We start from the raw sequence: 15635 nt of genomic DNA, 5'->3' as shown, positions 1-15635 counted from the left end.
ATTCAGCTGTCAGTAAAAATCACAAGGCATACTAGAAGACAAAAGGTACGGTTTAAATAGAGCAAGCTTCGGAACCAGCCATGACCTATGTTGGAATTGTCAGACAGAGAACAATGATGATAGTATGCCAAGGACTCTAACAGATAAAGTAGACTGCATGCAGAATGCCTGGGCAATGGAGGATAGAGATAGAAGTGTTTGGGAGAACTACAAAAATGCTAGAGATAAAACACTAGCAGAAATGAAGAATGCCTTTGAAGGGCTGATTAGTACAGTGGGCACAGCTGAGGAAGGAATCTGTGACCTTGAGATTTCTCAGTAGAAATCTCCAAAGCTGAAAATCAAAAAGAAAAATGATTGGGGTAGAAGGGAAATAGAATATTCAAGGACTTTGGGACAACCAGAAAATGTGTAATGAATGTAATAGGAATACCAGAAGGAGAAGAAAGGGAAAAAGGAGCAGAGGAAATATTTGAAATAGTAATGACAGAATTCCCCCAAATTAATGTAAATATGAAATCCTAGGTCCAGAAAAATCAGATAACATCAAGCAGCATAAATGCCCAAAAAAAAACAAAATAAAAAATAAGCAACAACTGAATATATCATTTCCAAACAACAGAAAATGAAAGATAAGAAAAAATTCTGTAGTAAGCCTGAGGAAAAAAACGTCTATATAAGAAGAAAGAGCAGAATTGGGACCAGCATTGTGCCATAGTGGGTAGAGCTGCCACCTGCAACACCTGCATCCTATATGCTCCACTTCCAATCTGGCTCCCTGCAAATGCACTTGGGAAAGCAGCAGAAAATGTCCAGTGCTTGGGCCCCTGCACCCACACGGGAAGCTGGGATGAAGCTCCTAGCCCCTGGCTTTGGTCGGTCTGGCCCAGCTCTGTCCATTGTGGCTATTTGTGGAGTGAACCAGATCATGGAAGTTTCTGTCTCTCTCTCTCCATTTTTCTCTCTCTCTGTCTCTCCCTGTAACTCTGCTTTTCAAATAAATAAATCTTAAAAAAAAAAAAAAAAGCAGAATTACATCTGACGACTTCTCAGAAACTAGGCAAGCAAGAGGATACTATAGTGAAACATTTAAAACAATGAGAGAAAAAGACACCAACCTAGAATTCTGAACCCTGAAAAGTTACCCTATTTAGAAGTAGATAAAGACTTTGTCTCAAGCAAATATTGAAGAAACATGCTGCCAGTAGACCTTCCTTAGAAAAAATGTTAAAAGAAGTACTTTAGAGAAAAGAAAAAGAGCATAGATCAGAAACATACCTGAGAGCCTCAAAGAGGGAATGAGTGTTATATTTTTATTCTTCATTAGTAGATAAATTTGTGCAAAATAATAACCATGTACTCAGTTACTTGTGCTTATGTAAATATAGAACATATATATGTATGTATGAAAGGGAAGTGACAGCAATGATACAAGGGACAAGGCACAAGAATTGGGGTTATTTTGTTGTAAGTACTTTTCTTACCTATGAAGTTGTACTGTGTTATTTGAAAGTGAACTAGGATTAATTATAAGCATATGTTAAAAACTCTAGGGCAACCACTAAAAAAAAAAAAGAAGTAAAAAGTAATGATAAGCTAAGAAAGAAGAGACCAGACTGGCATTGTGTCATAACAGGGTAAACTGCTACCTTATGCCAGCGTCCATTATGGATGCTGATTCCAGTCCTGGCTGCTCCACTTCCGATCCACCTCCTGCTAATGCACTTGGGAAACCAGGAGATGAGTCAAGTCCTTGGACCCCTAAACTCATGTGGGAAACCCAGATGAAGCTTCTAGATCCTGGCTTCAGCCTGGCCCAGCCCTAGCCATTGCAGCCACTTGAGGAGTGGACCAGTGAATGGAAGATATCTCTCTCTCTCTCTAACTCTGCCTTTCAAATAAATAAAATCTTTTAAAAAACTGAGAAAAAGGAAAGAAGAGACCATGGAATCATATGAGATTCCAATTAAAACCACAAAAGGGAGGCCAATATTGTGGCACAACCTGGGACACCAGTATCCCAGATCAGAGTGCCTGGGATTAGTTCCCACCTCTGCTTCCAATCCAGCTTTCTGCTCATGTATATCCTGGGAGGCAGTTGACCGCTCAAGTACTTGAGTCTCCCGCCACTCATGTGGGAGACCTAAATGGGAATTCCTAGCTCCTGATTGTGACCCTTCCCAACCCTGGTTGTCACAGGTATTTTAGAAGTGAACTAGTGGATGCAAGGTATCTCCATCTGTCTGTCACTCTACCTTTCAAATAAACAAAAATAAATAAATGAACTTTTAAAAATAAATAACTAGGGGCCAGCATTGTGGCGCAGCAGGTTAAGCTGTCATCCGCAGCACTTTCATCCCATTTCCGAGTGCTGGTTCAAAACCTTGTTGCTCCATTTCCAATCCAGCTGCCTGCTAATGCAGCTGGGAAAGCAGCAGGTGATGGTCCAACTGCTTGGGCCTCTGCCACCCATGTGAGAGACCCAGATGAAGTTCCTGACTCAGCAGCCAGGACTCAAACCGGCACCCATCTGGGATGCTGATGTTGCAGTCAGTGGTTCTTTGAACATAATCAAATCAACAGAGCTCTAGCCAAGTTAACTAAAAAAAGGGGATGGGGGGGACAAAAGTTCCCAATATCAGAAATGAAAGAGGGAGCATCTCTACAGATCCTGTGAACATTAAAAGGAAAATAAAAGAATATTATGAACTGTGTCCACATATTTGATAACCCAGATAGAATGGACTAATTCTTCGAAAGACAATGCAATCTGCACAACTCACACAAGAAGAAATAAACTATCTGAATAGGCCTGTATGTATGAAAGAAATTGAATCAATAACTAATAACCTTCTCAAACAGAAAGACACTGTTGAAACCTTCCAAACAAGTAAGGGAACAGTTGTACCAATTCTCTACAATCTGTTTCAGAAAATAGAAGCAGAAGAAATACTTCCCAACTCATTTTACAAGGCCAGCATTACCCTACTACCAAAACCAGACAAAGATAACACAGAAAAAGAAAACTACAGACCTGTGTCATTTATGAACATAGAAGCAAAAATCTATGAGCATTTTTAGGGCAATGAAACTATTCTGTATAATACTATAATGTTAAATTCGCTCATTAGGCATTTGTTCAACCCATAGAATTTAGAACATCAGAAGGTAACCCCCAAAGTAAGTTGTTAGAAGTTGGGTAATTATAATGTGTTGGTGCAGGTTCGTCAATTTTAATAGATGTGTGCTATAGTGAGTGATGACCATGCATGTGTCAAGATGGAGAATATATGGGATATTTCTAGAACTTCATCTCAGTTTTTCTGTGCACCAAAAACTACTCTTAAAGAAATAAAGTCTTTAAAAAAAGAAAGAAAGAAAGAAATCTGGGCGCCAGCACTGTGCTATAGTAGACTAAGCCTCTGCCTGCTGCGCCCTATCCCATATGGGTGCTGATTCATGTCCTCTGGTTCCTGCTCCTCTTCCAACCCAGCTGTCTGCTTAAAGCCTAGGAAAGCAGTAGAAGATGACCCTAGTGGCTGGGACCCTGCACTCACGTGGGAGTCCTGGAAGAAGCTCCTAGCTGCTGGCTTCAGATCGGCTCGGCTCAGCTCAGGCCGTTGCAGCCATTTAGGGAGGGAACCCATGGATGGAAGAGACCTTTCTCTCTGTCTTTCCCTCTCTCTAACTCTACCTCTCAAATAAATAAATTAATCTTAAAAAATAAACCTGGGAAAACTGAAAGATGTTTCTAGCCAAATGATAAAGTGGCATTCTGGCTTATACTTTGACTTCCTTTGGATTTGGTTAGAGCTGGCCACGTTTGAATTCTCTTGGCAAATAATACTTGACCTTTCCCTAGTGATTTCCTTATTTTGTCATGGAAGCCTCTTTCACCTTTAATACCAAGGCCTTTCGACTCTAAAGAAAGAACAACTATAGTGTTTTCATGCAGACTGACGTTTTAGAAAGATAAACCTAAAGAGGACGTTTGGCCTGCAGGTTAAGACTCAGTTTGGGGGCCGGCGCTGCAGCTCAGTAGGCTAATCCTCCACCTTGCGGTGCCAGCACACCGGGTTCTAGTCCTGGTCGGGGCACCGGATTCTGTCCTGGTTGCCCCTCTTCCAGGCCAGCTCTCTGCTGTGGCCCAAGTCCTTGGGCCCTGCACCCACATGGGAGACCAGGAGAAGCACCTGGCTCCTGGCTTTGGATCAGTGCATTGCGCCGGCCGTGGCCTCCATTGGAGGGTGAACCAACGGCAAAGACCTTTCTCTCTGTCTCTCTCTCTCACTGTCCACTCTGCCTGTCAAAAAAAAAAAAAAAAAAGACTCAGTTTGGGACACCCACATCGCATATCAATGGCTGGGTTCAGGTCCTGGTTCTGCACTTGATTCCAGCTTCTTGCTAATTTGCACTCTGGGAGGCAGCAGTTGATAGCTCAAGTCCTAGGGTCCCTGCCACCCACATGGGAGGCCTGGGTTGTATTCATTGTTCCCAGCTTTGGCGTGGCTCAACCCAAGCTGTTGCAGGCACTAGGGGAGTAAACCAGCAGATAGGAGGTAGCTAAAGTGAGCTCTGTCTGTCTGCCTTTCAAATAAATTAAATAAATAATTCTTTTTAAGACAGAAAGATAAGCTTGAGAGGATTGTGAATGATGAATTGAAAGTAGAAGAAAGAGCCAGTCAGAATAGGAAGCTCTTGCAGAAGCTAAACCAGAAGAAATGAAATTCAAGGTCATCCATTGTGATCAAGACAGGGTAAAGAGTTAAAAAGATATTTCAGTAAGAGCCAGACACTGTTCAGAATGCATGTAGAAATCTAAAGTGAAGAGGACTCTAACATTTCTGGTTTATGTGAGTATTTTTAACACTTGTTAGAGGACTGGTATACAAATGAGGTGGAGGAGAAGCAAGAATTCATTGGTTTGTTTTGGCTAAGACCATGGATAAGGTCAAGAGATGATACTGATGTCACTTCCAGCAATTTGGGCATTAGCTATGATATAAAAAAATTAAAAGGATAAAAGAAAAAGCTGTCATACTTACCTATACGCATATAAACATATATATTTGGGAATACGGTCCTTCATAGTTTTAAGCAGATGTAAGTGGTAAAGAACCAAACTGCATATTTAATTTACTATATAATATAAAACAGGGTGTTCTGCTTGGAAGCAGTGCCTTATATAAGGAGTCCTAAATGTTTGTAATGTTTGCCTTCTCTGCTTTTTTCCTAGTGCTCTATGTGATACAGCCCCTTTTAGGCTGAATTGATTAAGCAATAAACCCAAGAATTACTCTGGAAAGTACTTAGCAACTCAGAGGAGTCAACTACACTAATTTTGATATAATAATCCTTCAATAAATACCTCTTGAGTTAATGAATATCCCTATATAGATGAGACAACTAAAAAGAAGTTGTGTCCTTGATTTTGTATCATTCTCACCAAAAATAGAATCAATTTATAAAATAGTGGTCTCTGGACTATGTTTGGAAAAAAACAGACTTTAAATCAGAAAAATATATAAGTAGGTGCAGGTGTTGTGACACAGCAGGTTAAGCCACTACTTTGAATAACTGCAACTCATAGCAGAGAGCCTAGTTCAAGTCCCAGGTACCCTGCTCCCCATCCAGCTTCCTGCTAGTGTGCCCGGAAGGCAGCAGATGATAGCTGAAGTACTTGGATCCCTGCTAGCCCTATGGGAGCGCCAGATGGAGTTCCAGACTCCCAGCTTTGCAGACATTTGGCATGTGGAGAGTGAACCAGCAGATGGGCGACATCTCTCCCTACCCAACCCCCACCTTTCAAATAAATAAATCTTTTTCTAAAAAAGAAAATATAGATGTGTGGTTTTGCTACATATATACCAGGTGGTGATTATTTCTAACAGAAGACAAGACCTTTGCTTAAATATACTTCTGAATTAAAAAAAAAAAAAAAATCTGTACTATAGTTTACATAAAAGCCCCAAGGATATATACTAGTTCTCTGAAATTCTTCTTTCTGATCTTCCTAGTAAACAATCTATTTGAACATATTTTTCTTTTTCTTTCAACAGACCAAAAAAGAAGCACCTGAGTGGTCTAAGAAGCAAAAGATGAAAACCTAATAGTTTGGCTGCAATGTACATGCTGCTCTATTACTCCTGAAGTCCTCTTCCTCATGGAAGAAAAAGCTCATTGTAATCATGTGGTTGGCATTAAGTAGCTAATTTAATATTCATTTTAACTACTGTTTAATTAACCGAGCTCAGCATAATCAAAATGTATAAAGTACAAACAATAATATACTTCATAGTTGGTTTTGTCTATTTTGTTACAAAATAAATTTCATATACTCTGATTTACATTTTGGAGTTTTTATAAATGTCTAATGCATTTTAAGTGTGGCTTATAAATATTTTGGTGAGTATGTTTTCCAGACTAGATAAATTCCAAGTTTAAATGCCATAGCATAACTAGTAAGACACCTTACATCTTGAAATATTAGGAATCATTTGTGAGGTCTCCTGGATCCTTTTGCTGCCTGATAATGAGAGGCAGATACTAGGTGGATATAAATTGCTGCTTCTTCCTTTAGGCTCACTCTTCTCGTATTTGATTTGATGAAAAGTCTTACAACATTGGTCAATACTGATCCAGATGGGTTATGGACCAATTCTTTCCCTTTCTCATTAAAGTTTTATAATTTACAAGGAGAACCGGACAGGTATTTGGCATAATGAATAGAATGCCTCTTGTGATGCCTGCATCCCATATCTGAGTGCCTGGTTCAGGTCCCAGCTCCTCTGCTTTCAGTCCCGCTTCCTGCTTATGTGCACCCTGGGCAGGCAGCAGGTGATGGATCAAGTACTTGAGTCCCTGCCACCCACGTGTGAGACTCAGACTGAATTCTGGGCTCCTGGCTTGGGCCTGGCTCAGTCCCAGCAGTTGCAGTTATTTGGGGAATGAACCAGTGGATGGAAGATTCTCTCTCTCTCTCTCTCTCTCTCTCTCTTTCTGCCCTTCGAATTAAATGAACTTTAAAAAAAAAAAAAAAAAAAAGGAGGGGGTGGGAGGAAGAGGCAAGAAGAAGAGAAAAGCAAAGGTCTTGATTGATTTTATTTGTGATTCTGGGATCAGGCCACACTTCATTCCATAAATAGAATAAGAGTTTCACATGAGCAGAGCAAAACAGGCTGGTTTTAGAGGCAAAAAAAAAAAAAAAAAAAGGGTAAAGAATGCAGATTGCTCATTCCTTGCTTTTCTTCTAAAGTGGGAACAAGGGAAGAGAACAATAGAAAAATAGCTGACTGGTTAACATCAACTTCAGTTTTCTTCTTTTTCGTGAAAGGATTACACCAGAAAGAATTTCATTATCGTGCTGATTGAAATTGGCCTGTTTGGGACATTTTGTTATTATCTCTTTAATCCTGCTTTCTGGGAAGGTCAGATAACAACTTAGTTTCAGTTTGGTGACATGAAACTTCAGTATGGGTGACTACATTTTGATCTTAAGCCTCGTCTGTTGGGTCCTCGTGCAGGAGCTTAGTTTAAAACAGTGGCCTCCTATAATTCTTATTTAGTATAGGTAGCATACAGATCAGGTTTTCTCAACCACTATTGACATTTGCTGGAGAATTCTTCATTGGGGTATGAGTTGGGAGGCAGTCCAATACATTGTGAGATGTTTAGCGGTATCTGGCTTCACCACCAGACACTAGTAGCACCCGGCTGCATTCCAAGTTTTGACTAAAAAAAAAAAGTCCGTCTTTGACAGGCAGGCGCCGCAGCTCACTTGGCTAATCTTCTGCCTGCAGCGCCAGCACCCCAGGTTCTAGTCCCAGTTGGGGCGCCGGATTCTGTCCCGGTTGCCCCTCTTCCAGTCCAGCTCTCTGCTGTGACCCAGGAAGGCAGTGGAGGACGGCCCAAGTGCTTGGGCCCTGCACCCGCATGGGAGACCAGGAGGAAGCACCTGGCTTCTGGCTTCAGATTGGCGCAGCACGCCGGCCATAGCACCTATTCGGGGGGTGAACCAAGGAAAGAAAGGACCTCTCTCTGTCTCTCTCTCTCTCTCACTGTCTAACTCTGCCTGTCCAAAAAAAAAAGTCTTTGACATTTGGATGGCTGTCACCTCTTGGATATTGCTGTCACCTCTTGGACATTGCAATTCTCTAAAGTTCTTAAAGGATACCTCATCCCTTCTTGGCACTTAAAGTTTTCTTCTTTAAAAATAAACACAGTATTAGGGGCCGGCGTGTGGCTCACTTGGTTAATCCTCTGCCTGCTGCACTGGCATCCCATATGAGCGCCGGATTCTGTCCCGGTTGCTCCTCTTCCAGTCCAGCTTTCTGCTGTGGCCCGGGAAGGCAGTGGGGGATGGCCCAAGTGTTTGGACCCCTGCACCCGCTTGGGAGACCAGGAAGAAGTACCTGGCTCCTGGCAGCCATTTGGGGAGTGAACCAACGGAAGGAAGAGCTTTCTCTCTGTCTCTCTCTCTCATTGTCTAACCCTGTGAAATAAATTTTAAAAATAAAGTAAAATAAATAAACATAGTGGGCCAGAATTGTGGTGAGCAGGTAAAGCTACCTACCACCTGTGATGCCAGCATCCAGCATTCAACATGGATGCTGGTTCAAGTCCCAGCTGCTCCACTTCTGATCCAACTACTTGCTAATGACCTGGAAAAGCAGGGGAAGGTAGCCCAAGTGCTTAGACCCCTGGGCCACATGGGAAACCTGGATATAGCTCCTGCCTCCTAACTTCAGCCTGGCCTAGAGCTGGTTGTTGAGGCCATCTGGGGAGTGAACCAGCAGATAGAAGATTGAACTCTCTCTCTTTGTAACTCTTTCAGTCTAATTAAATAAACAAAAACAAGAGTAAGCTTAACATTCTTATTTTCTTCTCCATAAATGTTTTAGGAAATGCTGCCAAATGTAAGAATAATAGCTACCATTGTCAAACTCATTGTATCAGCCAGTTGTGTTCCTTGCTTTCGACTCCTTAATTTAATCTTCACAATAATTCTGCCAAGTTAGCATTATCTTTATTTTTAAAATGAAAAAAATTGGGCTGGTGTGGCACAGCACCAAGTCCAGCACTAAGTCCTGGCTGCCCCACTTCTGATCCAGCTCCCTGCTGATGTGTCTGGGAAAGCCGCGGAAGATGGCCCATGTACTTGGTCCTCTGCACCCATGTGGGGGATCCAGATGGAGTTCGTGGCTCCTGGCTTCTGGCTTTGTCCTCGCCCATCCCCAACTATCTCAGCCATTTGGGGAGTGAACCAACAGGTGGAAGATCTCTTTCTGTCTCTGTCTCTGTCATCCTGCCTTTCAAATTAAAAAAAAAAAATCTATCTTTAAATAAAAATAAAATAATAAACTGGGAAAACAGAGATTCAGAACAATCATACGGCCAAATTGCAGACACCTAACAAATAGAAGGGGGTCTGAACTGACTGGCTTCAGTGGCCATGCTGCTTCCAGGACACTACACTGCTTCTGCTTTGCCGCCCTTTCCAGCATTCACCCCCACTGGAATGGAAAAAAAAGGAAAAATCCTGATCCATTAGATTTCTTCAGAGAAAGGACAATCCTTGGGACCTAGCATAGTTACCTTTGTTGTTCAAGATAAGTTCGTGGATATCATATCTTTTCCGAAAATTTGCATGTTATAGTGATTCTCCTAACAAAGGAATTCCATGACGCTTCTAATAGTTCTTATTAGGTTAATAGCATATAGTCAGCTTTTCAGAACTAACTAAATGACATCTATTCATTCTTCTGATTCATACGTTCTTTCATTCAAGTAAACATGAAAAGCCTAAAATGCATAAGGCATTCAAACTATACATTGTCTTCATCCTTTTCCCAAAAGCCTTTGAAACAGAACTCTGTGATATTCACACATGGAGTTTATTCTTCTCATCTTCAATACAGAAATTTCTAAATAGAAGAGATCTCATCTGGTGACCCAGAGGACATATTCACAGCACATCCTGCACAGGCAGTGGTTGGAATTCTAGGGCAGGAGTCCCACATGAAGTTGTTAAATGAGCTGTGTTCCCTTTCATGCTAAGATCCCCAGTCGGACACAAGGCTACTGTATTATCTAGCCCACACTCACAGCTGTATGTGGGCTGCTTAGGTTTAACAAAGGTAATAATTCCCATTTAACTTTTTAAAAACATCTCACTTAAAAAAAAATGCTGGGGCCAGAATTGTGGCACAGCAGGTTAAACTGCTGCCTGCAATGCTAGCATCCCGTATCAGCACTGGTTCAGATCCTGGCTGCTCCCTTTGCAATCCAGTTCCCTGCTAATGTGCCTGGGGAACCAGCAGAAGATGGTCCAGGTGCTTGGGCCCCTGCCCATATGGGAGACCCAGAGAGAGTTCCAAACTCCCAGCTTCAGCCTGGCCCAGCTCTAGTCATTGCGGCCATTTGAGGAGTGAACCAGCAGGTGGAGGATCTCTCTCTCTCTCTGTCCTTCATTCTCTCAGTGTCTCTCTCTCTCTCTCTCTAATTCTGCCTTTCAAATAAGTGAATCTTATAAAAATTAATTTTTAAAAATAATACTGTCTTAAGAAAATGCTGCTTGTATCTGAAATGTCCTCGAGTGAAATTGATGCCAGGAATTTTTTTCACCTTTTATAAGATAAAAACTCGGGTTATTGTAACTTTCCCACTGATATTGGATAGGCTGATAATATGCAAGAAACAGTTTATTTCAATTTAACTCATTTTAAAATTTAATGAGAAATACAAGTGCTTCAAAGAAAGCATTCCTGAGGCATCAATGTCACCAGACAGAGTTAGCCAACTGGCTATCAAGAGTTCTCACATGTGAGCATTTATTTGGGTGGATTTGCTGTAGTCCAGTCCTCAGCTTTACAGGCTCAGAAACTCAACTTTGTTAATGCACTGAGGGCGTTACATCGCTCAGGAGTGTGCCCACGTTCCAGTGTTGCCATACTGCCTTTAGGAGAAAAGTAAAAATTCACACAGATTATAACTTACTGGGAGCTGGGGCTGGCACCGTGGCGCAGTAGGTTAATCCTCCTCCTGCAGCGCCAGCATCCCATGTGGGAGCCAGTTCTAGTCCCGGCCACCCCTCTTCCAATCCAGCTCTCTGCTATGGCCTGGGAAAGCAGTAGAGGACGGCCCAAGTCCTTGGGCCCCTGCACCCGTGTGGGAGCCTGGGAAGAAGCTCCTGACTCCTGGCTTCGGTTGGCGCAGCTCGATTGGCCATCTGGGGAGTGCAATAGTGGACGGATGACCTTTCTCTCTGTCTCTCCCTCTCACTGTAACTCTACCTCTCAAATAAATAACTAAAATCTTTAAAAAAAAAAAAACTTCCTAAACTTTTTTTTTAATTAAACTATTATTTTGTCTTCTAGACTCTGCTTTTATTTTGCTTATTTTATAGTTGAGCACTTTAAAAAATGATGTACTTATATACTTATTTGAAAGGCAGAGTTAAAGAGGGAAGAGAGAGACAGAGATCTTGTAATTCCTATTTCACTCCTTAAATGGCCACAATAGCCAGGGCTGGGCCAAGCCAAAGCCAAGATCCATGAGTTTCTTTTGGGTCTCCCACATGTGTGCAGGAGCCAAAGCCCTTAGGCCACCTTTTGCTGCTTTCCTAGGCACATTAGCAGGGAAGTAGATAGGAAGTGGAGCAGCTGGGACTTGAACCATTGCCCATAGGGAATGCCAGCATCACAGGCGGCCGCTTAACCTGCTGCCCCTCAACACAGGTCTGTAGTTGAGCACTTTCTTTTAAAAAAAAATTTTTTTTTTATTTGACAGGTAGAGTTATAGACAGTGAGAGAGAGAGAGAGACAGAGAGAAAGGTCTTCCTTCCATTGGTTCACTCCCCAAATGGCCTATGGCCGGCTCTGCGCCGATCCGAAGCCAGGAGCCAGGGTCCGAGCGCCTCCTCCTGGTCTCCCATGCAGGTGCAAGGACCCAAGCACTTGGGCCATCCTCTGCTGCCTTCCCGGGCCACAGCAGAGAGCTGGACTGGAAGAGGAGCAGCCGGGACTAGAACCGGCACCCATATGGGATGCAGCACCGCAGGGGGAGGATTAACCAAGTGAGCCACAGCGCCGGCCCCAAGCATTTTCTAATTCATAAACATAACACTATCTATTGCATTTAATTGTATGGCTAGTAAAACTAACTCTAAAATATTTTAGACAGTGTATAATAAATTGTCACAGAATGAAATTGAGTGGAATATAATAAAAATATATTTTTAGGCTAGATGCAATAGAAAATATCCATGTTTTGTCTATTCTAATTTTTCTAAAATGCCATGTCATGTAGAACAAATGGATCAAGAATAAAGGAAAACTATTAATTATAATTTCTTCCTTTGAATAATCAAAATTTAAACCCAATAAATGAGAAGGAACACTAGAACCTAATGAAAAAATGTGAGTAGCTTCTCTGCAAGGTTAGGGAAGTGAGTTGAACACTTTTCAGTTAACTTATCATAGTTCCCTTGCAACCTCAGCCAGGGATGGGGCATAGGAAGACTTCTAAATATTCATGAAGACATGGTTAGTGCATTTTCACAGTGCCACTCTGATTTTGGTATATCACCCTGTTAGCATGTTGATTCTTGAAACTTTGCCAGTTCTTTGGCCTTTCTTCTTTTAACATCTAAAAACAAAAGTTAAAATGACATAGTTCCTTTCTGACCTCCATACTGCTTCTTAAGGTCTAAAGAAAGAAAAATCACATAATTGATGTTATAATTTTATTTTCAGTCAGTTTATATAAAGTAAATCAGGCTCCCATTAGTTTATTTTCCTAATTGAAACCCTCTGCTTATGTTACTAAATAACCTTATTTCTCAAGACTCCTGAAATAAATTACTTCATGTAAAAATTTTGAAATTCTAAGATGTTTGAATGCCTGTAAACTTATTTATTTATTTTCATTTTATTTGAAAGGCAGAGATAGAGAGATCTTCCATATAGTGGTTCACTCCCCAAATGCCTGCAACAGCCAGGGCTGGGCCAGGCTGAAGCCAGAAGCCTGGAGCTCCCCAGTTTTCCCACATGGGCAGCAGGAACCAAAGTATTTGAAGCATCCCCTACTGCCTCCCAAGGTGCACATTAGCAGAAGCTGGATCTGAAGTGGTGGAGTCTAACGAGGCACTTTGATATAGGATATACAGACTCCCCAAGCAGCAGCTTAATTGCTGTGTCAAACAAATGCCCATCCCTGAATGCCTGAAAATTATAAAAATAGGACCTTAGAATTGAAAGAAGCTTTTCTACCTTCTCATAATGAAAAACTGCCTCATCATGTGTAGAGCCTTCATTTCCCAGAAGGTAGGTTAGCGTGCCGTAAGTTTCTGTTTAAATTCCCTTCAAAATGTTTAGTCGGTTGTAAATACCTATGATACTTAAAAATCACAGTTAACCTACTTCATAGCTTGAAGACGAGAGAAAAAATTTTTATTACAATAAAGAGAACAGCTTTCATGTATTTCATGGGTACAGTTCTAAGATGATAACCCCACTTCCCTCCCTCCTATTCTCCCTCCCTCAATCCCTCTCCTTTACTCTTTCTTCAATGTTTGTGAAGACATAATTTCAATCCTTTCTATAGCCACAGGCTTAATTCACCACTAACCATGATATTCAACAAGTAAAAAGTAAGAAGACCGCAGTTCCACAGGCATATAAACAAAGACTAAGTTAGAAATTTTTGGTACAATATAAGCATATAAAATACACTACCAATATAAACCTACTCTTCTTAATGTGCTCATTTTTGTGTGTCAGCTACCATAAAATTTGCTTTGACATTTGATTGTGATTGCCAAATTTTTTAGGCAAGTAGATTCTTTCCTCAGGCTTATGAATGTTATTGTTTTATGAAAAGATTGAAAATCTCTCTTTTGAAAACCTGGATTAAAATCATTTTTCCTAAGTGCTAAAGATTTTTTTTTTTTTTTTTTTTTTTTTTTTTTTTTTTTTTTTTTTTTTTTTTTTGACAGGCAGAGTGGACAGTGAGAGAGAGAGACAGAGAGAGAAAGGTCTTCCTTTTGCCGCTGGTTCACCCTCCAATGGCCGCCGCTGCAGCCGGCGCACCGCGCTGATCCTGGCAGGAGCCAGGAGCCAGGTGCTTTTCCTGGTCTCCCATGGGGTGCAGGGCCCAAGCACCTGGGCCATCCTCCACTGCACTCCCTGGCCATAGCAGAGAGCTGGCCTGGAAGAGGGGCAACCGGGACAGAATCCGGCGCCCCAACCGGGACTAGAACCCGGTTTGCCGGCGCCGCAAGGTGGAGGATTAGCCTATTGAGCCACGGCGCCGGCTTAAAGATTTTTTTAAAAAATGTGCTGGAGAACTTTGGGAAGGAAAAAAGGGACATAATTTTAATTTGGGGTGATGTTTTGTATGTGCTGATAGTTTCGCTCCTGAACCCTAAAGAAAAATGGATCCAATTTTTAAAATAGTGAAGCCAGCAGTGTGCTCATCAGGGTTTTAACTACTGGCTCCCAGGAGAAACGGCCCCTGATTTTCCTGGTGGGGTGGGATAGAAACTCCCACCAGGGCCAGCATCAAGCAACCGAAGGGGAGCTGCGAAGAGATGCACCCCCACCAGCTTTGCAAACCAAATTCCTCTGGGGGGGGGGGGTTCTCCATTACTCAGTTCCAGGAGCCCTCAATCCTTTCTTCCTGCAGGATCTTCACCAGGTGCCGCCTCCCAGGCCCAGAATACTGCTCCACCCTTCCCTGTTTGATTCCTCCCTCCCTTCCTCCCCCCCCCCGCCCCCCCAGGTCTCAGGCCCGCACACTACACACTCAGTACAAGAACTCCAGTCCCAAAAGAAAATGCATTTCTTACTGTAGTTCATGGTCAAAAACAAGCTTTTAAAACCACTGCCCTAGACAATACCAGGATGTGCACTGTCCTCCAGACTTGGAGTTTATAGGTTTCAGACTGGCTCTCCTGGCCTGGCCCTTTACCACCACATTGTCTTGCATATGCAAGGTTTCCTCCACTTGATTACATTCTCATCCCTTAGCCCGGGAGTCTGGGAAGCTGCCTCCTAGGTGACGCCGCCTCTCTCTGCTCTAACCCAGTAAAGGATGATTTGGGGAGATTCACTGACACAGCCACAGCACCCCTTTTTTATTTTGCCAATTCTTACTTGCCACACATAATATCTTGAAGCCTCACACCGGCTATATTGCATTTATCTATAGTGTTATTATCGTGATGTGATTTTGATGTGGTTGTTTAGATTTCTAATGTAACGTCCCTCTTAAAAAATATACTTCATTTCTCACCTAAGTCACTTACAGTTATTTGAAGTGTAAAAAAGTCACTTTAATTACCTTATCGTTGCCCTTTTTTAATTTCAAAAACTTTTATTGACATAAAAATGAAAATGTAAATAAATTGATACCAAATATTCCACTTAAATGCATATACAGTGTGACAAAAATACTATCATCAGTGCCTTTTAATAGGATTTTTTTTACATCACTGATATTTACTTCCGTTCACATCGTTTTCTCTGTTAAGATTTTTTAAAAAGATTTATTTTATTTTATTTATTTGAAAGGCAGAATTACAGAGTGAGGAAGAGACGGGGAGAGAGGGAGAGAGAGAGAGAGAGAGATCTTCCATC

At 41.8% G+C, this 15635-nt stretch overlaps 1 protein-coding gene across 6 annotated transcripts in view; it reads left to right on the top strand.

The window, feature by feature from the left end:
• PIBF1 (progesterone immunomodulatory binding factor 1) overlaps positions 1–6347 on the top strand; it is a 237684-nt gene extending 231337 nt beyond the window's left edge. For 5 of the 6 annotated variants that reach the window (XM_070048728.1, XM_070048727.1, XM_051850615.2 and 2 more), the window contains one exon: positions 6060–6347. In XM_070048728.1, the coding sequence (XP_069904829.1) occupies positions 6060–6110 (51 nt within the window). In that variant the 3' untranslated portion in view covers positions 6111–6347. The remainder of the gene's footprint in view (positions 1–6059) is intronic. The other variant, XM_051850613.2, reaches the window with a different exon arrangement.
• The last annotated feature ends 9288 nt before the right edge of the window (positions 6348–15635 follow it).

The sequence above is a fragment of the Oryctolagus cuniculus genome, chromosome 9, assembly GCF_964237555.1.
Source record: "Oryctolagus cuniculus chromosome 9, mOryCun1.1, whole genome shotgun sequence".
Classification (NCBI taxonomy): domain Eukaryota; kingdom Metazoa; phylum Chordata; class Mammalia; order Lagomorpha; family Leporidae; genus Oryctolagus; species Oryctolagus cuniculus.
The sequence above is the reverse complement of the archived record's forward strand: the minus strand, read 5'-3'. Positions and strand labels throughout refer to the sequence as shown.